At 38.7% G+C, this 24,053-nt stretch overlaps 1 protein-coding gene across 1 annotated transcript; it reads right to left on the reverse strand.

Annotated features, from left to right (window-relative positions):
* Nucleotides 1–1,373: 1,373 nt before the first annotated feature.
* On the reverse strand, nt 1,374–8,712 carry LOC135473207 (SKI family transcriptional corepressor 1 homolog-B-like). The gene is made up of 7 exons (XM_064753049.1): nt 7,084–8,712; nt 4,935–4,971; nt 4,570–4,626; nt 4,069–4,143; nt 3,368–3,442; nt 2,374–2,451; nt 1,374–1,480 (listed from the first exon to the last, which is right to left on the reverse strand). The coding sequence occupies exons 1-7, from the start codon at nt 8,710–8,712 to the stop codon at nt 1,374–1,376; spliced, it is 2,058 nt and encodes a 685-aa protein (XP_064609119.1).
* Nucleotides 8,713–24,053: the final 15,341 nt, after the last annotated feature.

The raw sequence follows: 24,053 nt of genomic DNA on the forward strand, positions 1-24,053 counted from the left end.
AAGTACCATTTTTAAAGTTTTTGGTATAACCCCACCCTGGTTTGATCCCGGGTCTCCCGACTTCGAGATAGACGCTCTGACCATTGGGCCACAGAAGCGGTCCTACACTACAGACGTTATAGTCTTGAACGCAAACAACTAAATGTCAGTTATTAACAAACGCTTTATTGATATGTAATTGACATGTTACAGTTCAGTTAATCAGTATATAATATATTTATACAATCTTAAAGTTAATGAATTTCCAATGTCAGGCAAAGGCAATCAAGTAAAATTTATCCCTGTGCGGGAAGATAAATTATATAGAATCAACAAAACACAATATCAGCACTGAAATACGATAGTATAATAAAGGAAAGTGTCCCATTGTGTGTTTTACAACAAAATAGCATGTGTCCCAACACTAAATAGCACGTATCCCAACAAAAGACAGCGTGTGTTCCCACACAAACAGCAGATGTCAAAGTACAAATTAACACGTGTTCCGACAAAAGCAGCACGTGTCCCATTGCAAAACAGTATGTGTTTTAACACAAAGCATAAGATTTTATACCCTGACGAGGGTCAAAGGAACTCCGTTTGCAATATGTCTGCGTCCTGTCAATACATAATTTTACAATCAACTTTAAGCCATATTTTAAACCATTGACTAGTATTATACATTTAGATCTTTTCCCTTAAACACGACAGTGCTCATGCACGGGACTGAAGAAAACCGATGTCTGGGAAGCCGCCTCACTATGTCGACCACTTCAGAGAGGTTGGCCATTTAAGGCCCATTTTCACTCTTAAAAAAAACGAGTGTAGAATTACCCTCAGCAATTCCAAACGAAGCTATGAAGGTATGATTTTCTATATACAAGCAAGGTAGGTCTGTCAAGTGTTAAACCCAGTCTGTTATATATGTCTTAATCGCATCACCGTCTTAAAAATGTTTAAAAAAAGAAAAACAAGGTACTAATGAACAATAATTCGTACAAAATACTGTATGTATATGACTGACTATCCAAACTCAGCTTGCCTAACCTCTAAAATACTCTTGTTACGTCATGTTACATGTTGTGATTTCTTTTTTATTTTGTTAAATCAGTCACTGTTTTGTTTTTGGTTTGCGACGAATATAGTAATTATTTGTTAATAATTGTAATATTCACATTCCCGGTTGCTTTGCACTAATCGTTGAAAAACCAACCGGATTATCTATTATACAAACTTTATATATACACCACTCGGTTTTTAAACATCATCATTTTTCGTTTATAACAACATATTGTAAGAAAACAACGTTCTATAAGTTTGAATTATGACGCTAATATAAGATACCGGTATACATAACTGTACAATTAAAGTAATGCCGCGATTCTCCTTTAAATTTATACACTGGGGCTGGAGTTGTCTGCCTTTTCTCTTTGACATGAACAGGGGTCGCTGCAGTCGGGCTGTAATCCACAGGATACGTTGTGTAAAGCATCGTGGACTTCTGGGGAGGACAAGAAATATTTATACATTAACATCTTTGTGGCATGAAACTTTGTGGTTTGTGGTTATTTTATGCGGCGATTAAAATCCAATCATGAATGAGCCGAGTCATACACTCGGAAGTAGCCTACAGGTGTCATGTACACAACTATAGTAGGCCTCGATGGGGTCTCTTGTTTGGTGTCGCCGACAACATGAGTCAGTGAGACAGCAACGGGAGCAATTTGAACTGCACTTCTCCCCATACTGCTTCCCACTGTACAAAAGGACACCGTCGAAAACTACAGATACATGTGTGTTAAAAGTGAAGCACTCTGACAAAAACAAAACTCATTTTCAAGACGACTTAAGACATTTCTGACGTGATATCAGAACACTCCAGTAATTTTAAACCCTCCTGCTCATTTCACTCTACACACATAAAAATAATTATTTATGTAAATAGGTCTCGTAACATAAGTATTTAAAACTTATTCATGCTTTGCTCCATTAACGTTTCTGTCATTCCTTGCTTGAGAAACATCTTGCTAAGACAAACGACGAAAAAAATGGCCTCTTTGACGACAGAGGAGTATGATCATTCACTATTATATGTGTTAAATAATACTATCTCTCGGAGATTATCTGGGGTTTTTTTCTCGGATTTATCTACATATTTGTATTCTTGACTGATCCTAGTTTATCATCGACCTCAACGATATTTCACTTATAAATGGCGGTCAGTTTAATGGGTGGAGCTGTAACCGAACTTTATGTAAGACTTCACAAACCGCCCGACGAGCATTGTCCAGTACATATCTCTACCAAAAACCCGAGGACAATGCCTGTGGGGGAGGCTCATGAATCTTTACTCTGGTCCAGCTTGTAATGATATGAAGTGCTGTCATAGCTTACCCAGTGGCCTACCTTTGAGGCGCATCTGTATTAGCCCCTTGGCTTTTCTTTCTTGTTCTATCTCTGAATATAAAGATCCTGAAATGCACAAAAGATTTCCTATATCAAAAAGTGATCAATTAACGTATTAATCAATTTATAACGAGCGTTTCGATCCGATACGTTTTCAGATACATGTAGTTTCTTCAGAGACCACTCATGGTTACAATAGTAATAAACACAATACCTGTACCATAGTACTTCACAATACACATCATACGAAACACCATTTTCATAGATAGTTATTATATTCATTCTCTAAGTTAACAGCGCAAAATGAGTTTTGTATCAACAACAGTTTTAACGAGTAAATGGATAAATAATATAAGTTATTGATACTGATATTAATATTAGTTGCATGGTTACTCATTAACAGCTAGGATACGGAAATATATGGTATAACCCTATTTGGGGCGAGGAATATTCGGAGGTCCAACCAAGGTACCCATACAGAGAGTTCCTACATAATCTGACCTTCATCAGAATACAAGAACTAAGCTTTACCTACGTAAGAAAAGTTACAGGACATCATGTAAAGGGTAAGTTTATATGGGAGGGGGAGTGGGGGTGGAGTGGGGTGGGATGTGTGGGGATGGAGGCTCTTACATAAGAAAAACTGATATGAGGCACCGAGATGGACAACCAACATGTGGGATAATCTTACACGGGAATCCTGCAACTTACATAAGATGCTATACACTATAGCCTGATATGTGATCCTTACGGGATGGTCTGATATGTGATCTGCACAGGATAGTCTGATATGGACGGATACAGGGCAAACGGATATGAGTTCTTACAACTGGGTAACCTGATATGAGGTTTATGCGGGATAAGCTGATATGGGGTCTGATACTGGGTAACCTGATATGAATTCTTGCACTGGTTGATATACTGGGTAACCTTATATTGGTTATCGTAACCTGATATGCATGGGGTCTTACCCTATAGTTACCTCGCATGGCCGAGATTTGTTCTGTTAATTCCTGTTTAATCCTCGCCTCACGTCTTAACGTGTCCTCCAAAGATCCTGAAATAAAACGGAATTGTCAATAACAACAAATGCTAATTTTATTGATACACCTTAAAGAATACAGGTGATGTATAGTTCCAAATACTTACTTATTTATTTGTTGTCTTACCCAGTAATCAGACATTTTCAATTATGTACTGACAATTTCACTTACAGGAAACCGGAGTGCCCAGGAAACACCACCAAGCTTTTTGCAAGTTACTACTGAACTTTCTTACATGTGATGTGCACATCAGGTTGGTGGAAAGCTAAGCAAACGGGTTACGACGCGAGTGTCAGCAACTGCACAAAGCTGTGAAGCGGGGGAATTCCCTGTCCAAAACCGGTTTTGAACCCACACCTCGTCTGTCCCAATATTTGAAAGAAAATATTATCTACGATAATATATGTACGATTTAATTTATTTATTTGATTGGTGTTTTACGCCATACTCAAGAATATTTCCTTAATACGACGGCGGGCAGCATTATGGTGGGAGGAAACCGGGCATTACGACGCGGAATTCTAATTAAGTACTTTACATATACCAAACAGATATTTTTCATATACCTCACTCATTTACTGGTATAGCTACCAGGGTAAATATACGAATGTCAAAAGTGATGATGAGATTTAAGACTTGCCTTTAAGTCGAAGGTTCCGCTTCTCCGCCTGTTCTCGAGCTTTCTTGGCTCTGGACAGTAGACTTTGTAGCTCTTCTGTGTGAACAAGGAAGTGGACAAAGAATATGGTAAGTAGCTGTGCAAAGAACGTGTCCATAAATGTCCAGACACTGGACCTACGACGCTTTCTCAGTGTACTGGCCACAGGACCACAAAGCTGACTTAGACTATGTGCTTCTGTTCTTGAACTTAGATTTGAACTTTAGAGCTAATTTTGGACAACAAAACAACTATTAGTATTAATATAAAAGCTCTTACGGGAAGTCCCAATTTTAGCGCTGTAAGTTCCTTTAAATCTGACTTAAGTCTGAAGTCGACAGCTTTCTTATCTCAGTGAATCGAGAATTTAAATGTGAATTTAAATTCATCCAGGAATTATCAGACGGAGTTGATTTAATAATCCTATGATCACAATATCGTGCCAATTTACAACAAAGTAAACGTCATGACAAAAACTCCTACCGAGTGGCATATTAGAATAACCCCCGCTACTGACTGACGCCATCTCCACATCCAGAGCTGTCCAACATACAAGAGAAAATGGCTGGATTTTTTAAAAACAAAAATGCCTCATTGGACTTTACATACTGTTAAATTAATATACTCGCAGCACTTTAAAATACTGGTCAGAACTTCCTTTCCACATGCTGCCAAGAAACTGTATAATCGATGGCTGTCTTCAGATAATCTCGGCTTTGTTAGAGATACTAATTAGATTTCAGAACAATGGATAGGCAAAGAAAGAAACAGACAAAGAATCAAAATTATGAATACTCTATTATGAAAACTATTCCATTAATAAACGAATAATGAGAATTACCGCTTACCACTTAGAGAACAGTCTTCGTTGTCAGCAAGCAGCTCCTAAAAAAAGATAATTAAATTTGATAACTTACATTTTTTATGCAGAAAAATCATTTATTTTTTAAATTACTGTTGTTTGACATGAGTTTGTAGGAATTTGTATTTTAAAACATTTAATTGGTTTGTTGAAGTCAACAGATTTTCATTTTTTCTTTCCATTTAGATAATCTAATTAATTGATTATCTAAGATCACTAAAGCATAGTATATATTTTTCATTTTCTTTTCGATTTGATGGTTTTTTGATCTAGTTTGTTACACTCGATTATAGGGCTTATGTACCCTGTCGTCCAGGATTCTTGCTGGACAACATGAAAGGAGCTGAGAAAAAACCGGTTTAGAAAGTCCTTGATAAAAAGTTATCGCTGTTATGACGAATATGCAGCTATGTCATATTTTAATAACTGTGTACCTATCCCTGTGGGTTCCTGGAACTTCTACACCGATCTTCTTCTGTTCCCGACAATTGGTTTATATTCCATATTAAAGCACTCGGTGTGTAATATTCATCGTTCTCTGTATATGTAATAGCTTGACAATCACAAGATTTCATTTTTTGCGAAACTTTCTCCTATTAAATTTCATTATTGTCCAACAGCATGTGCGCAAATTGGTGCGAGCCTGACATCTGACCAAATGTGTTGTCTATATATAGAAGGTATATAAGTGAGGGAAAGTAATAATTGGATAGCTATCCTAATACAACAATTTCCTCTATCTCATTTATTACGCATATGTAATAATGAATAACAGACGGCAATTCAGCCGAACTGGTCGGGCCCTTAGAGATAGACAAAGGAAATGATTAAAAGCTCGTGTTGCCGGTTGTTCACCGGAGATTCGTCATAATACGGCATGTGCTACACCAGACGGCGCTATCTAAAGACTCGATAACAATGAGAAGACTATTCTATCCATGCGCAATATCTCCTAGATATTAAATATTTACAGCTTTTTTTCAATTCCAAATGGAATAGTAGCTGTGAAGCACATCCGTTTCACACTTGCCTGAATACATTTTTCCATAATCCAAAGCGCTGCCGTTTATTTGATACACCACAGCAACTAGAACTATTCTGTCAGAAACAATTACTTAAGCGTTTCCGGTTTTAAACCAGCGAAAGGTACGAGACCGGACGTTCTCTTGGAGCTGAAGCTCATGAGTGCATTAGAGCGGTAAAGCACATTAAAGAGCATCTGTCGAGCGTCAACATCCAGGGAAGGTGTCTTTTGTGTCAGAGAGTATTAGTATTGCGTTTCTGTATAAACAACATTTGCGGATACTGGCAAACAGAACAAGCCCAAATAAACGTTCACAAATCCATAGACTGGTTAATTAATTTGATTTAATCTCAAAATTGTCAATTTCTTGCCAGCTATATACACTGCGGCCCAGTTGCCAAGTGGCAGAATAATGACTCAGGAGATGCTGTCGCTGTGAGTTAGAGTCCATTTGATGCTGGTGTCACCTCCAGTCGCTTACAACCTGCGGGTGGTCGTTCTTCTCCGACCTCTGCCCGGTTTCGTCCCACCTTAATGCTAGCCGCTGTCCTATAAGTGAATAAGTCTTGACTACGGCGTAAAGTATCAATCAAATGAACAAATAAATATATACACTGATTTTATCTGTGGTATTAACTTTTCACTCTTCTTGTCATGGTATAAACAACTTTTGCATCAGTCCACTGATTAGATACTGTAACGGGATGCCATTGCCACTGTCTCATTTTGATGCTTCAGAAATAGCAAGTTGGCTGTAACAGGCATCGAGAGCCATGTTTCTACAATACGTTAAGTCACACGTGATAACTTATTAGTTCAGATTATAGTTGGTATCACCGATGGCTGTGGAAACTATTGATGATAGTAAACCGATTGCAATAACACTTCAGACACCATGATCTGATTAAGTAATAATAGAACGATAATTTATGCCGTGATCAGCCGATGTAGAAAAGTTTGCTTCACAGATTGATAGTATGATGGGCGTTTCTGCACCTACATTTACAATTTGAATCTCTTGAGATTGCCGATAACATTTGTCTTAACGTTCCATACTGCAAAGTCGCACATTTTAACAGGTGAATATATAAGAACATCTTCATCTTCTTACCTCCATATCGACAGAGTTTTGTCTTGTTACTTCCCCACCGGATAGAGGTTCGGAAATTCTCCCAGAGCTATCTATGCCTGGATTATCGTGGCAGTCCGACTGTTTGCAAATCTTATCCTCCCGAGAACTACAACTGTCCACAATTTCTGATGTCCGAGTTTCGCCCCTGTTGCCAAGTCCTTTAACTTCATTGTCACTCTTGTCTATGGCGTTACCTCCCTTGCACTCTTCTTCCACGACCTCGATGGGTCCTTCGTCATCGGAGCCTGGAGTTTTCCCGGAGTCAGGGACGTCTTTCTTCCCCGCTGTTTTGATTTTCCACGGCGTGTTGTTTGTCCGCGGGAACTCTTTATAACGCTCGCTATCGTTAGAGGAGGAATCCACTATTTCTGAATTTGCAGTGTTTTTATCAGTTGTTTGATTTCTAAGGTCTCTGGTGCTGTGCCTCTTGTCATCGGACGTTGAGGTTTTGTTTGATTTGGGCTCTTGTGGACATCCATCTTCCCCGTCGCAGGATCGCATGTAGTAGTTCATATCCGGTTTAGGGTATGACGGCTGCTGCATCCACATCATCGTGTACGGTGCGCTCAGGGAACGTAAGACGTCTCCGTAACTTTGGAACGAAGGCGATCGTGGGCAATTTACGCCCCGTGGAAAGGCTGGGTGCATGGGGCCCTGGGCCAACCTCTGAAAATGCAAAGGGTCTGCGACTGCTGACATGTAGGGGTAGTAAGGAAAAGATGAAGACGAGGATGGGAAAGAGTAGAAACCGATGTCTTCCGAGGTCGGGGATGGGGGCAGGGTCGGTATTTTGGGGCTGTGAGGAGCTTTAGTGGGGCTGCTCAACATTCTCTTTCGGCTTCCCCCGTTAAACATAGCTTTGACGTCTTCCCATGCGTGGACCAGCCCGTCTGACGGAGCTTGGTCGCACAGCTTCAGATGGCGCCTCCAAGAGTTGAAGTTGGCCGCGTCTGGGTGGCGATACGACGCGGAATGAGATCTATGGTAGTGAAAGATAAATTTATTCGGCGAGAAGTATCCCTTGCATAAGTGACACTCTATGCATTTCGCTCTGGAACTGTTGTAACGGGACGGCAAGAAGCTTCCTCTGCAACCCCAGCCGCATTCGTGGTACACCTCAAACTTGAAGTCCTCTGGAAGCTGAGGCGGAGCGATGTCCTCCAAAAAGGATTTGACCAACCTTTCTGCTTCCCTCTTGGTGATGAGTCCACAGCGACGGGAGGACACGGGCATTGCCCCGGCGCGTCGCAGGATCTCCAGCTGTACCGGGGTGCACTGCAGGCAGGTGATGCCCAGTGCAACACGGCGGTTGTGGATCTCATTGTAGCTATAGTCTTTGAGCAATGTGTTGGAGATCTGTGCCAGACATAGTCGTTCCTGACCATCGATGAAGAGTGAGACGATGGGCGTTCCATACAACATTACGGTTCCCACCTGGTTCTGGCGTGCCAGGCTCATCATGGCAAGGCCGTCTTTCCCACTGGAACCCTTCTTGTTTGCTTTGGGTTCAGGATCCGGGAGACACGGGTGCGGGAAAAGCCCGGGCTGCATCACCCCGGCTTTGGCGGGGTCAAAGTACAGCGCGTGGAAGTTCCCCGTGTCGCACATGACTTCTCTAAACGTATATCCACCCACCTGAAACAAGAGTGAAAAATGTTAGTCCTTTAGATCGTAAGAAATATCATTACCATTGATGAATCGAATTATTTTTTTGACACAATGAATCATGACCCAGACAAGAATTACTAAAAGGTCGCCGTTCCTGGGAAATGAATCTACCAATAATGATACATCACCCTGACAACCTTCGGAATTGCCTAAACCAACAACCTATAAACGTCATGGAAAAAAGAGATGAGATTAAAGCCAACAACGACCTACCTTTCTACCACTTTGATGATAAATACCGCCAAATGACGAACCAAAAACTTTTTTTATTTATTTGTATTTATTTATTTTTAATTTATTTATTTATTTTTATTTATTTATTTGTATTTATTTCTTCATTTATCAGTATTATTGGTGGAGGATTTTGAAAACATGAAGAAAAAAACCTAAAAGTTACAAGCGTGATATGGTCCTGTTTACTTAGGGCGGGGAAAGTACATGGGGGCAGTACTTAGGGGGGCAGTACATAGGGGACAGTACTTAGTGGGCAGTACTTATGGGGCAGTACATATGGGGGAACACTACATAGGGGGACAGTACTTAGGGGAACAGTATTAGGGGGGGGGGGCAGAACTTAGGGGGACAGTACATAGGGGACAGTACTTAGTAGGGGGGGGGGGCAGTACATAGTGGGGACAGTACTTAGGAGAGGACAGTACATATTTAGCCTTTTCATGCATCAAAAGGCGTTGGCACATTTTCGAACAATATTAAAACCAATACTTTCATATAAGCTACAAACTTGTTAAGTACTTTGAGCGTTAAATAAACATGTGTGACCTGATTCAAAATTGTGTAATTTTATCGTGATCACTATATTTTATATAAAATGTATATATGCACTCTATATTCTGCCTGAGTACCGAGCAGAGATAACGAAATTACCCGCATAGAGTACAAGAAACACGTATAATTCCCCTTACGATGTATTGGACAGGCTGTTTTTATGGTCTAAACAAGCGCCCGTTCTTTTCGATCGGCTAATTTGGCATTGGTTTGATTCGGTTCGGTACTTGCCATCAGATAAACATGACAGTTTGTGACATCGTTACAAAGTAATGATGTAGATTCAATTAAGACATTCGAGCACATCCTATTGTTGCTCCTCTAAAGGCAGCATCAATAATGACGGATCGATTGTCGAGCGACTTTGCCTTATGCGTTTTATCTAGGCCACGATCTAAGAACCGAAACCAAGAATTGAAAAGTGTAATGTGCATCTACAATATCTCTATAATAACTCTGATGTAGCCGTGTCATGTAAGATCTTAGTCCATCAAGTAACTGTCAGAAAATCCCGAACCACATTTCGCGCTGGCGGAGAATTTGTCTTTATCTGAGCATCTAGGCGGTAACATATCAGTAGGCCTTGACGCGAACAACGTGTGAAATATGGACGAAGTCAGTAGAAGCATTGACCTTTGACATACGCGGTGAAGTGCTGGAAAATGACTCCGTGTCTCTGGGAAGCAGGCTTAAAGCTGTCCCCTGGGTATGCCTTACCCCTGCACTCCCCTTCCTCAAGCATACCTCGACCTCTGACCCTGAGGCCGCCTGCCTTTATAAAGTCCGGAATCCGGAAGATATATTTCGATTTGTCTTTTCATATCTGCCCACTTGATACTGTATTATTTCCCTCCGCAGACAGGAGAGGTTATCCGGGCGAACCCGACGAACTCCATCCTAAGCTGACAACTACAGATAAGAGAGGCCAATTGAAATAGCGAGAAGAAAAGGACAATCGGAGCTGAGACGATCTGGACAGCAAACGATCGCCACTCTATCCTAAACACTGCAGCTTGTCAAAAGAACAGATCGACCGCCAAGTCGGTTCTTTTTACAAATTAGAAATAAGAATCTGTAGAAAACTGGCTATAACGTTAACAGTGTCAATTATTATCAATTATAGGCAGTATGGCAGAGGCTCTGTATCGACCCGGGAAAAGCGTTACCGACTGGACGCACACGCTGTGGCCGTGTCGCTGAAAAAAGGATAAAAAAAAGTTGAACTACGGAATGAGATTTCATTAAAGCATGTAATAATCTGCCATCAGGGGCTACGTGTGCAGTTAAATCGAGCTTTTCCTTATCAAGACAGAGTTATCTAAACCTATTCGGATGGAAAAAAGGGCCAATATTTTCAATAAGATCGCTGTCAAATACACCCAAATAGATTCCTATTTACGGACAAGAGATAAAATCGGAGATTACAGCTTCGTGTCTTAAAGTGTAAATGTAAGTTTTGTTTTCAAATTAATCTGAATTATAATTAATTAACAATTAATATCGGCTGAGTCATACAGCTGTTGGTACGTTATACATTATATAATCATACTGTTAAATTGTTCGGCATCAGATAGCAGGGGCTTTGACCATGTTGAACTGTTGCACCATGTCTTTTGTTCGGGCCTTGGATCAAATATATCCAATCTTCGAATATTTTATTTAAAGATAAACACACATGGGAGTAAACAAAATTTTAATTGACTGCGTAAAAGCAGAAAGTATGTAATTTTTAAAAATTAATTGGACAATTTTTTGTTAATAAGGTACATGTTGAATAAACAAAATGTAAATATTTCGGCCTATGGTGTTCATTCCGATGTTTAGTATTGTCTGTGTGTTTTTTTTTTATTGTTTGTTTTTTTGTTTTGTTTTTGTTTTTTTTTCTACAAAATGCCAGAGGTTGTGTAAACTGATATATACGTACTGATAAGTACTGTAGAAGGTTATCTATATCCCGCTCGCGTTATTATTCATCCGTGCATATGTCAGCTATATTATAGTTAACATATATATACCGTCTAGAGGTCACCCCTCGGGACCATTTAACGGGTTGTTATATGGCAGGAACATTCCCCCATTTTCCACCAATTCATTAAACGACAACCAAAGGTTGCTTCGACTTTCTGCCATTTAACACAAAGGCCTAATATCGTCCATAATGAAATATCTTTACGCAACTGTTCGAATGGCTTTAAAACGGCCTATGGTTAAACGAGGCAAGGTCCCAAGCGCGCGCGCTGACATTTAACACCCGTGTAACAGACGGCATATGCTCTTTACTCGTGCCGGGAATATGTATGAGGTATAAGCGCGCCTGAATTACTGATGATGCCGAAAATTAATTGTGCTCTACCGGACTGTCATTTCCCCTTGGACACGCTTTAACAGTTAGCTGTAATGACACGTTCAGTAACATTGGTTTTATTCCTTATTGGAATTAGACCTTGTTTCCGGGGAATTATATTCGCCAAATAACCGCCCGGCCGCGGACTTTGGAAGCTTGGGCAGGCAGGTGCTCGTTAGATTAAAATCAGATGTCGGAAAAATTGAAATAGCAGGAAAGGCGACAACTCTAAACACTGATACTGAGTGTGTAATGAGTGTGATGACCAATAGGGAACGTCTTTCTTTCTTTTGAACTACAGATCTGTTTCATTCTTATGCAAAAGCAATGAATTTGACGTCTTCAATTAGCTTAATTTTGAAGTAATTATAGTGTATTTCACTCTACGCGTCGGAGGTCGTTTGATCCACCCCTGATCAAATGAGTATTCTCGATGGACCATAAAAATCCTCACCCATTTTCGCAACGATTAATTCCAACAGCCATCAGTCATTTATTTATTTCATTTATTATTTATTTCCTATTTTGTGGATAGTTGTTTTAATGTTGTATGTCGTACTTAGGACGGTTTAACATTTACATAACATTTGTTATGATTATAGTTCACTGAAACTTCACAAATACTCGGGCAAATTACCGCTAAGTGCATTTATAGATGAGCCAGTAGGAGTTTGGAATGAAGAGGCGACATCGTGAGATTCAGAGATTGGCTGTATATGCGTGGATATGATCTCAAATCATAATATATAGGAAATAAAATAATTTGATTTTAACTTGTGAAATCACAAGCATTATAATAGGAGTTGCATGCATTTCACAAAGTCAAATTAATAACCGCATAGTTATACATGTATATTCATCTAACATCATTGATTTCTCAGACTTGTAAGTCATTTCATTTGAACACAAAATGTTATCTTAAATAAAATTAAAAATTAGCCTTTAATTGTAAATCTAAGTTCATGAAGATGAAAAGGCAACCACTTTTCTGTTGGTAACTTTGGGCTTGCTCGTGTCAGAAAATAAAAAAAATTGAATAATTATCAGAGAAGAGAAAAGCTATCAGGGCCTAGAAACAAGGTTCGAACCTTGATAAACAGCTGAAGTAGAACTGAATACGATAGAGCTATATGTAAGAAGGCCAAATACTAATACATTTATACCACATATATAATATGTCAAAATTGGAAAGTCGTCACAGTGAAGCAGCACTAGATAAAAGAGCGGCGTAAATCCGTCCTGCATCAAGGAGAAGCATTACACATACATGCGCGGTAAGGACTCCTTCGTCGTCTTTGGATTGAAAAAAGTGTTACGTACCACGTTAGACCCTTTGCACTCACACACTGATTCACTCACTCTAACACTGGATGAACAATTTTCATGCATATCTGAACACAATTCGCATTGTCTTTCTGGATTCACTAAAACACATATACAATACTGCAGATAAAAGCTATAATGAATTGTTTTGAAATTTGGATTTTATATCTAGATACGTGAATGCAATTTGATGAAAATTATATTTAAGGGTGCGGATGAGAAAATCCACGGTGTTTCGTAGCCTTTCTAAAATTACATGCGATTTAATGTTAATCTGTGCCTGTGTTTCTCGGATGATGGATTTGTACAATGCTGGTAAAGATAAACAGGATTAATTAACTTTAATTAATTAATTAACTCTTTCTTTTGGGATGAGGGGCGATAGTTATCTCATGGTCGTGTGATATTAAATAAAAGTTAGGGGAAGTTTATAGCGCTGCATGTCTGTTGATCTCCGCTAATCAATGAACCTGTACTCTGGTATGTATCCCGGTGAATTTGCACACCATAATGATAGCAAAATTGATCCACTTAATATGGAATGATTTGAAACATATGTTACTGGTTTTTTGGAGGGGTTTTTTTCTCATCTCATTTAATTTTTCAGGTAAGGTGAAGAAAGACCTTGTCGCTTCACAAATAACATCCCAGCGTGTTGATTCTACCTATCGCATACGGGTGTTACAAAAACTTATCAGTGAGCCAATCAGAGATCATATTTCATCAGCTCTAATTCGACACCTTGTATTTGTAGTGTACATATCAATAGCGTACCTGCACTATTTTACAAGTTTAAGTATGCGTCGATATATATGTATGTACGTTACATAAAAGCAGCAAAAATACAAAAGTAAGAATATAAGAAATTCTGAATCAAGTAAATCATTTAGAGGCGAATAATCATTATAGGTACCCCACAGAATGATTGCGTTTGACAAACATATATTTATTCATGTACCATGGATAATGCATTTTGAGTTGCTATAAGATTAATATACAACTAGCAATTCCACGTGAATATAACCTCATTAGTTATATTTAATTACTGGGTGGCTAAAACCGGGTGATGGGGACTTATTTTTCTGCATGGATTAATGCGAGACAACTGGAGCATTCCTGTATATACTAAGCCGATTTAGTTTCAATATTACTCTTTAAGACCACTGCCCCAGGTATATATGTACACTACATAGATACTTCAAGACAATGACATGCCCTTTTATGAACAAAATAAAATACAACAGACGTTGGTTTACATTCGCACTAACTTATTCTTGTGAACTTGATTCGAATTTGATTTACTTTAGAATCTGTCGCTTTAATAATTTTACGAAATCATTTATTGAATGATTCTGGTCTGTGGTAGAACTGAGATTTATATGCGACTGATAAGTCGGGTTTATTCTGCTCATATGAATTTTCACACACAAAAGAATTATTGGCCTAGATGTATTTCTCTCGACGATATTTTATACTAAAAGATTAAAGATTTATTTCCCTTGGCACTTTACTGAAAATAACATCCACGAATTCAGTACTTCACACATAATGTTATACGCGCAACCCTCTTTGAAAGAATACAGCAGTTATTTTTCTCTCTAATATCCCTTTTATTTTATTTTTTCTCCTTTTTTCACTATGGGATAAAAAGACTCAAGATTATTTGCTTTAATAAAACCCTGTACAATATCTAGACCATGCATAAATCTGCCTTGAATTGAATACAAAGCCTTAAATGCCTTCCTGGGCCTTAGATATTACATTCCCTTCTAGAGAAAAGTGGTCCTTATATACGGAAAATCCCCTATAATAATTTTTCCAAAATCAATCTGTTGTTCTGTATTATGTTAAATAAGCTCTGATTATGTGAAAACAATCTGTGTAAAGTTGAAACAGTACAGAAATAAGCAACTACAGAAGTTTGTTCTGCATGCCGGAACTGTCAAGGTACCAAAACTGTATATTATCTCTCACAACAGAGAGTAGTAATTAGAATATTGTGTCATTTTATGCGAAAGTATTTTGATAAATATAACAGAATAATTTAGCGAATATATATGTGGAGGATAATATCGCATATGCTTAATGATTCTAGGGCTTCCTATATACAGGTATATATACTCGGGAACATATTACCTATTGGTGTAGGAGGAACAATCGCCGAAATGTTTGAAGAAAATCACCACCCGTGGTCAGGTAAACCTCACAAACAGTCTGACTTAAAGCCACAGTCCAAACACCGACAGCTTGATTCTAGCTTTCCACATCAACGCATGACCATAATGAACGGGAACGATCTGATGCGGAGATAAAGGGTACTTTGGCTGGGTGAGCCGTCGAGGGCCCGAATACAAGACGAAGAGGCAAAGGAAGTATAAATATATTTAAGCCTCTGTAAGCTACTTTAATTCGCTGCATGAATGGGCGAGAAATAGTAGTGTCAAATAGTTTGTAGAATTGCGAGTGTACACTCTTAAATTTAACATAATTATCTTTTCTGAGTTATATTAGCATTGCTTGCGATATCGCAATATAAAATTATATTATGCACCATGCACACCGTTAGTATACGGTTAGACGAACAAAAGTTTTCTGTTTGATTAAAAGAACAAGTCTGTTATAGATAACATAATGGTTTGTAGCAATAATCTATTCTCCCATCACTCAAAACACTTAGTATTGTGTTGATCTAGAATGTATGCTGAAGGTTGCAATTAAAATCACCTGACATATACATGGAATTTGGTTTTAAAGCAACATATATATGAGCTCGGGTTAACCAAGCAATGGAATAATCCGTGATTTTTTGCTGTTATAGTTATTTATTAGCAATATTTACATACCTCCATCACAACACTCTGTGCTCATGCAAAAGACATACATTGGTAAAAGACATACATTGGCAAAACGGCCATAAGTGAGAAGGGCCTTCAGCAACCTGCGGATGATCGTGGGTTTCCGCAGGGCTCAGCCCGGTTTGCTCCCACTCTATTGCTGGCCGCCGTCGTATATATATAAGTGAAATATTCTCTAGTACGGCGTAAAACACCAATAAAATAAATAAATACATTGGCAAAAAATGAAATAAGACTAAGGCTGGTATGGAGAAAACTGGGGTACATTGGGAAGTGTAACCAGATGTAAGTGTGAAGCGAAATAAAGCATCTCGAAATAAAGTTAGTTGATAATATAACTGTAAGAATACAAACAATTCTCCATACCTTACGACTTGAAATCCTTCCCGTTGTTATGCTTCAGCTCCAAATGATTAAATAACTTCTCCGACTGCGTCTGGATTTTTGAAGCTAGTGTTTGTTCAAATCTCCTGCAACAACCCCTAATGGCAAATTAAGTCTGGCCTGTGACGAATTACCATTCTATCCAATGAAGTAGCTTTTGCTTCTACGAGGAGCTTGTATCGTGCTGTAATTCGTGTACTTGTCGATCAGTTCATTTATTGAGAGACCTTGTTTCCTAACCCCGCCCGTGTGAATATTCTAATCCCGGGCCGACGAATCCCGCAACAGAATGAACCTGTTGGTGATGGACAGCTCACCTAAATGAATGGCAGTAATCGTTCGCCACGATAATCTCAATACATGAGTTTTTATTCGTGATTGCACACTGACCGGCAAATATTGATACAAATCGACCCCCGACCTCTTCACAGCTTCTGAGGCTGTCGGATGACTTCCCCGTGCACATGCTTCCCATTGGCTGACACGACAATGGCGTGTGCTCAGATCAACGCGAACAATCATTCAGATTGCTCAACAGCCCATGTGATTATACCCGTGTTAAGAGCTGGTTAGATTGTTGCCTAAGCCAAGATATTACTCAGTAAGGCCAATCACTAATTCTAATTAATGAAGACCTTTTTGCCTGCTTTTGATGTCCATCTAGCGGATTAATGGCGTTCAGGAGTGATTCTCCTATTCAAAGAAGAATAAAATGCAAATATTATGCTGCATGTGCGATCCTCTGTTCCTTTACATTTATTTTGAAGTTTAATGTCGATGTTTGCTCACTGTATTCTGTCACTGTTGGTGTCTGGACAGTAACATTTAAACACAAATTCAAGTGTTGGAAAACTTTGTTGGAAATGATCGAGGCAGTCAGAAATTTTATTCTCTATTAGATTGCTTTGTTAGTGCTTTTTACAGTTTGAAATTAAATTTGATTTGAACTTATAGATACATGTTACAGTCCCCTATAAATCGCTTTATATACCACATGCAAACGTAGGCTGAAACACAAAACTTTGTTTTGGAATTATTCTCTATTGCAATATTTATATTTGATTTATTTGATTGGTGTTTTTAACCGTGTTCATGCTCCGGTAGAGCATGGCGGAAAACCACAGGTCCCCGCAGATTGCTGCAGGCCTTCCCATGTGCGAATATTAGGTGTAAAAAGCATTGTGTTAGTTATGTCATAGTTGACTGGTTGCATACTCCATTGTTAAAAGTTCCAATATAGTACAGTTGCAAGTGAGATGTCATACAAAAAGTCTCATTGTAGCCATCGTTACAAAATATTTCAGATTTTTGTTAGATTTCCAAGATTCAAAAAACTTATCTGGATAAGATTTAAAATAACGGCTTAAGTGATACTTACTAATTAGAGTTATTAAGCTTCATAACCAAAGAAGGAAGAAACCTTTCAATATCCTTTTTTTCCTTCACCCCATAGTATATAAACGAATTCGGATCATTTCTTTCCATTTATTTAATGACTGTCTTTCTGATCTCCCAAACATTGTCCTCTTATACGTGCGAACCATTGTTCTCTAAAGTATGCAAGATTGGCTCGGATGTACACCGAGAAAGATCTTGATGATTGTCTTCTTACGTACGAACTATTGGCCTTTGCAGTACGCAGCTGTGTTCTGTGATGAGCATTATCCCCTGTTCTCTATGCAAGTGAGTATATACGACGCGTGAATCATGTTCCTATATAAAAAAAAAATGTATTGGACAGATGTATAGTTGAATGCCCTTTACAAATAGTTGTCATCTGGCGTACAAACCTCTAAGGTACAGTCTAGTTACATTTTGCCAGCGAAAAGAACGAAAGATTGCCCTGTGGCATACTACACAATGTCCTCGGCCGTGCGAAGCCTTGTTCTCTGACGCAAGGGCCATTGTTCTCTGACGCACGAACCATTGTTCTCCGTCGCACTGACCATTGTTCTCTGTATGACGTGCGAACCCTTTGCCATTGTCCTCGGACGTACGACTCATTATTCTCTGTAGATCGCACTGTTGTTCTCTACGGAAAGAAAGATTGACCATTGCCCTCCTACACTATATACACCGGTTGAGGTGGCGTTGCTGATAAAGCTTTTGTCTTGTAAACGTTAGGCCCAGGGTTCAAGTCCGAATGGTGTCATACGTAAGACTTTGACGTAGGTAACCTTTCTTGGCGATGAACATATGAGAAATAGGCCTGGAATGAGTGCCAGTACATAATGTGAGTTCCTGGGACGTCGTGTCTGGTGTCATCAGCATTACCTTAATTCAGTCAGCATTTGATCCACCCTGCTACACGGTGACACCATCGTGTTATACCGCTTTACAGATAATTGTTCACGTTTTTTTTGTGTTCATTTTTATTTATATTTCTATTTACTTGTTCAATAAATGCTTTTACTCCCTGCCCACTGACGTTTAACTTACAGGACTAATGTCATGTTTAGGAGTGAATAAAACCAAACAGAACCCCAGGGATATCACCCCAAATCTGATTTAGCTCTACCCGACCAACCTCCTGACGTACAGCCGTAGTGGATCCATGGCTTGAGCTGGGTTTGATCACAGTGTTTCATTGATAAATGCCTGTCATGTGACACGTTAGATCGCACAGCCAACTAAGACCCAGTTTTATATTTTGATATGCATATAGCTAGCTATCTAGGTTTTTCATTATTCATTGACCTGGAGATGTAGATGATCCATGTAAGAGTATTGAATCACGGCTCAGGTTTCCTTTTAATTAGAGTAAGTGAAGAACAAAGGAAAAACTAAAGGGCAAAGCTTTATTAATTGCAAACTAATAATGAGAAATATACATATAGTGACCGTTGTTGTTGTTTATCTTGGTGTGTCTGTGGGTGCTTATCTGGCGGGAGTTACAGATTAGTGTAAGCGATCAGGACTTGGCTGCGACGGTCACAAAGGATGGCCACCTTCAGGGCACAAGACCAGCAGGTAATCCCTAGGATCTGGAAATTAATGAATTACACTTAGTCTGTATGAAACTTTAAACCAGTTCAAGGGAATACAGAGCAATACAATTAAGATGGTATAAGATGAGAGAGCAGTGCCGCCCGGTACAGCAGGGTTAGATAGAGACGAAACGGTATCTGGTTGCACGAACTGTTCCGGTCCGGGTCTCAAGGCCCTACGGCAGTGGTAACGCTCCATAGGCTAATCCCGTTATCAGTGACATCTACTGTTTAACACTTGCATCTAACATGGTTCCTATAGCCAGGTATTGTTAACATCTCATTGTTTATTAAAAACTGGAAATAACAGCTAATTGTCAATAAACAGAAATCTGATATTAAAAGAGCTGTATATTTTTTATTCACTAACATATTTGTTATACAGTTTTAGCCTTCTCGTGTCGAGTTAATCCCGACTAGTAAATGGCAGCTGTCTAAATATGTTTAAAGCATCTACTTATATACATACATAGAATAGATTCTCTCACTTCATCAGTCTATTTATCTGATTTATTTACTTGATTGGTATTTTACGCCGTACTCAGGGGGAATATTTCACTTATACGACGGCGGCCAGCATTATGGTGGAGGAAACCGGGCAGAGCACGGGGGAAACCCACAATCATCCGCAGCCGGAGAGGAAGCCAGTATGTCATCAATTTAGGCGCTATGCATACTTGAATGGTGTTTGGTGGTGGTAGTTTGTTTAATGGCGTTTCCATTCTAATGAATGATGCACGCCACGATCAGTGCTGAAACCAAGTAGTGTTCACATTAATGCATTAGAACATAGAGATGAGAATGAACTATACTCTAAATTTTCTCCTAGCACATAGAAGCAGGAACCTTACTGCAGCTTCGAAGACTACCAGACTTCTTGCCAGGCCTTAAAACATTGTCTGCGCGGGGTCTGTAATGCCAGCACAGAGTAGTTTCGCACAATAGCGATGGCTCTGGAGAGTATATTGTGGGCATCGGAACAACATGTGCTCAATTGTTTCCTGAACCTTGCATTGATCACAAACACCCGTATCATGTAAATGAAATCTATTTAAATAAGAATTTGTTTTAATGTGCCCGGTCCTCAATCTGTTGCATAGGATTTCTGCTCGCCTGGAAGAAAGACTAACAAGGTTAGAATTAGAAACACTGTTATTAAAATTTATTTATTTATTTATTTATTTGATTGGTGTTTTACGCCGTACTCAAGAATATTTCACATATACAACGGCGGCCAGCATTATGGTGGGAGGAAACCGGGCAGAGCCCGGGGGAAACCCACGACCATCCGCAGCTTGCTGACAGACCTTCCCACGTACAGCCGGAGGGGAAGCCAGCATGAGCTGGACTTGAACTCACAGCGACCGCATTGGTGAGAGACTCCTGGGTCATTACGCTGCGCTAGCGCGCTAACCGACTGAGCCACGGAGGCCCCTCTGTTATTGAAATTATAAAAATATCTCCCTTTAGTGGAAGTGTCCCAGTCTTCCTGCTAAATTGAAATGAAATTCCGCTTAAATATATACACTGCCTCTGAAACAGACACAGACACACGTTGAGCAATATGTAAATGAGACAGCGCTTGTTTCGCTAGCTTTCCTTGGCGTAAAATTCTGTAAAGCATGTATCACACTTAGAGAATCAGTATAGATAACGGCTCTTGCTGGCTTAAATCTGCTAAAAAAAATGCAACGCATACAGAATTCCAGTCAATTCAGCAGTAAATACCGATACTGCATCCGTAAATTTAACGCCTTACTATAGTGAATTTCTGGTACACAAAATGCACAGCCGGCTTTGTCAGTATCCGGGCACTTTGAGGCATCTGTAAAAACCTGTAGATAGTGGCTAGGATATATAGTGGCTAGGGATATAATCCCTAGAGTTATCTGACTTTTTCACTTCTCTGTGTTACGCTTGTGGAATATTCGGTAGATGTAACTTCCATGGAGGAAACACAGGAATAAAATTGTACCAGATTTTGAATGTCGGCGATCTGCATTGTGTCGCCGCACTGCTTGTCCCTTCAAACAGAATATCATTTGAATGGTGTTTAAAACAGCCTTGAACATGCTGAATATATATATATATATATATATATATATATATATATATATATATATATATATATATATATATATATATATATATATATATATATATACTTACCTTTATATCAAAGGCGACCGACACTAAGATGTATGTACGTTTTTTTTTTCAGAGACAACTGCATTTCCAAACACGCTGTAACAAAATACATGACCTTAGAAAGAAATGTATAATGCGTCCATTTCTGATTTCACAAAACTTAGTCTTTACATCATAAAAAATTTGCCACGTGGGAATTTTGCTCTGAATTATATAGCGAATATGGCAGATATTAAAGAGAGGTATGCCTTTCACCAGAAGGTTACATGTTAATCGTGATCAACGTGTCTAAGAGGCACCGTTTTGAAGATTTTTAAAGACATTCCTCAGCCATAGTGGGCGTGGCTTGTGGAAATGATTCCTGAATTGTGACTGACGTCATATGAGTGGGAAGAGAATAAATCTTACGCCGTTCAGCCACCGTAAGCATGCGAGTTCAAATCCAGCTCCCGCACGCATAGCTGTTTTTTTAGTGAGCATGCAGAGGAGAAAACAGACATACATATGCTTTCCCAATTCTAAGCGTCTGTCTGTTCTGCATATCTCTGGATATAAACTGGATTCGCTTTTACTTATTAATTAGGTGTCCAATAATCTTGCTGGCTAAAAATATTAGCACCAAAATCGTTAGCTAGTGTCTATTTGCCGTTGTGCCACGTTGTTAAATTATATATTTTTGAATATTATTTATATATTTGTATATTTATTTATTTGATTTATTTCATTTGGCTAAAGACGCACTGTTACTCTCTGTTGTGTCTCTTCCAGTTAAACTTCAGATAAGGGAATTATCTCCTGCACTGTAAACTTACTTTCTTGGTTTATGGTAGGAGAGCTGAAATACAGCGGGTCATGTTCGATTTTAAAATGGTTTGCAATTGCCCGTCTGTTATGCTTTTATTGAACCTAGGCTAATATGTCGCTTGTTATGATTCTTTCAGGAATACGTCTATTACATGCACGTCTGCATAGATTAAATTTACACCCTACAGGACTAGTGATCATTCCCAAGTGGAAGAATCTTTGGATCACTTTTGACTTAGATATAATAAATTCAGACATTGCCGATGTAAACTGCGACAGAGGATAGCCCAACTTGGTAGGAAACATCTTTCAGTGCACAGCTTGCTAGCTGCAGAGAAGAACAGGGCCAGAATACTCCAGGCCCGGGATCACAAAGCGATCTTAGATCTTAGAACATTTCAAATCAAATTAAACTTGGTTGTTTCTTATCTTTCAAGGTCAAAATTTTGCTTGACAACGTCAATTCTGGGTAAGTTATCGTACAACATATTTCAGCTAAAATAACGGAAAGAAACATACAAAATTTTTTCATTGAAGTCTTGACTTTAAGTAAAGGAAAGCTAAAATATGAAGTAAGGTTCATCGTACAGACAACTTAAAACTATGCATAAATATACTTTCATTTACTTTTTTTGTAGAGAGAGTTAAAGTCGTTTAAACGTTTGAATTCTAAGGTGGGCTTGGTTGACCATATTATCAGAGTTTAGGACGTCACATGAAGTTTTACCAGTAAAAGATTACTGAAATAATGTTCTCAAAATTCCTGGCTTCTGATGAACATCAGGAAAAAAAGGTGATGTGACCTCAGAGTTTCTAAAAACCGTCAGTATGTCCCTTGAAGCCCACCATAGAATTCAAATATTTGAATCCCTTTCAACATTCTTAAAAAAAAATGTAAAAAAAAAAATACATGAAAGTATTTTTACACATAGTTTTCAGTGGTCTGTATGATGAACCTTACTTCATATTTTAGCTTTCTTGTACTGTAAGTCTAAATTCGCTGCGTGATCTCGGGGCCTAGCAGTTGCCGAGCGGACTGTGTTTTCCGGAAGCGTTTAAGTATTTTTATGTAGAATAATCTGAAATAGTAGTTTTACTTTATTTTATTTCACAGGTGTTCAGATGGTAATTTGAATTTTTGTAGATGTCCATATGGTTGTGATGTAAATCAGACCGGGGATTTACACACGCCATTATCCTAAACACCAACTATTGTTTGTGCATAGTAAATCTTGAACACGGGAATTTTGAAAATTAATGCGAGGTTGTATACAAAAATATGTCACATAAGAAGTAGGAAAATTAATGTAAATTAATTAAAAGTAAATTATTTAAAGTTACTTGGTTAAACTTGGTAATTTAGTAACTATAGATTATTTATGCACGACATTCTATCAAATTTCCGGCTTCCTCCACCCATAAGACCGACGGCAATGGTATAAATGCAAAATTCTTGAATTTGGCATCAAACAATCAATCATGCAGTCCAAGCAATCAGACATTCGAATGTGTTACCAATATACATACTGGTATTATAAGGGATTGGGAATTGAAATTCAGTTGAAAGATTTGATTGATAGGTGTTTTATGACGTCTCAGCTGAAAGATTTGATTGATTGGTGTTTTACGCCGTCTCATCTGACAGATGGA

The sequence above is a fragment of the Liolophura sinensis genome, chromosome 8 (assembly GCF_032854445.1).
Source record: "Liolophura sinensis isolate JHLJ2023 chromosome 8, CUHK_Ljap_v2, whole genome shotgun sequence".
NCBI classification, from domain to species: Eukaryota; Metazoa; Mollusca; class Polyplacophora; order Chitonida; family Chitonidae; genus Liolophura; species Liolophura sinensis.

Bases quoted from the DNA above. Each gene is read 5' to 3' on its own strand.
- LOC135473207 (XM_064753049.1), bottom strand. From the start codon at position 8,712: ATGTGCGACACGGGGAACTTCCACGCGCTGTACTTTGACCCCGCCAAA. The intron at 4,144-4,569 runs GTAGGAGTTTTT...TTGTTCACACAG, and splicing joins TTATTCTAATATGCCACTCG to AAGAGCTACAAAGTCTACTG. The intron at 1,481-2,373 runs GTAAGCTATGAC...TGTCCTCCCCAG, and splicing joins CCTCAAAGGTAGGCCACTGG to AAGTCCACGATGCTTTACAC.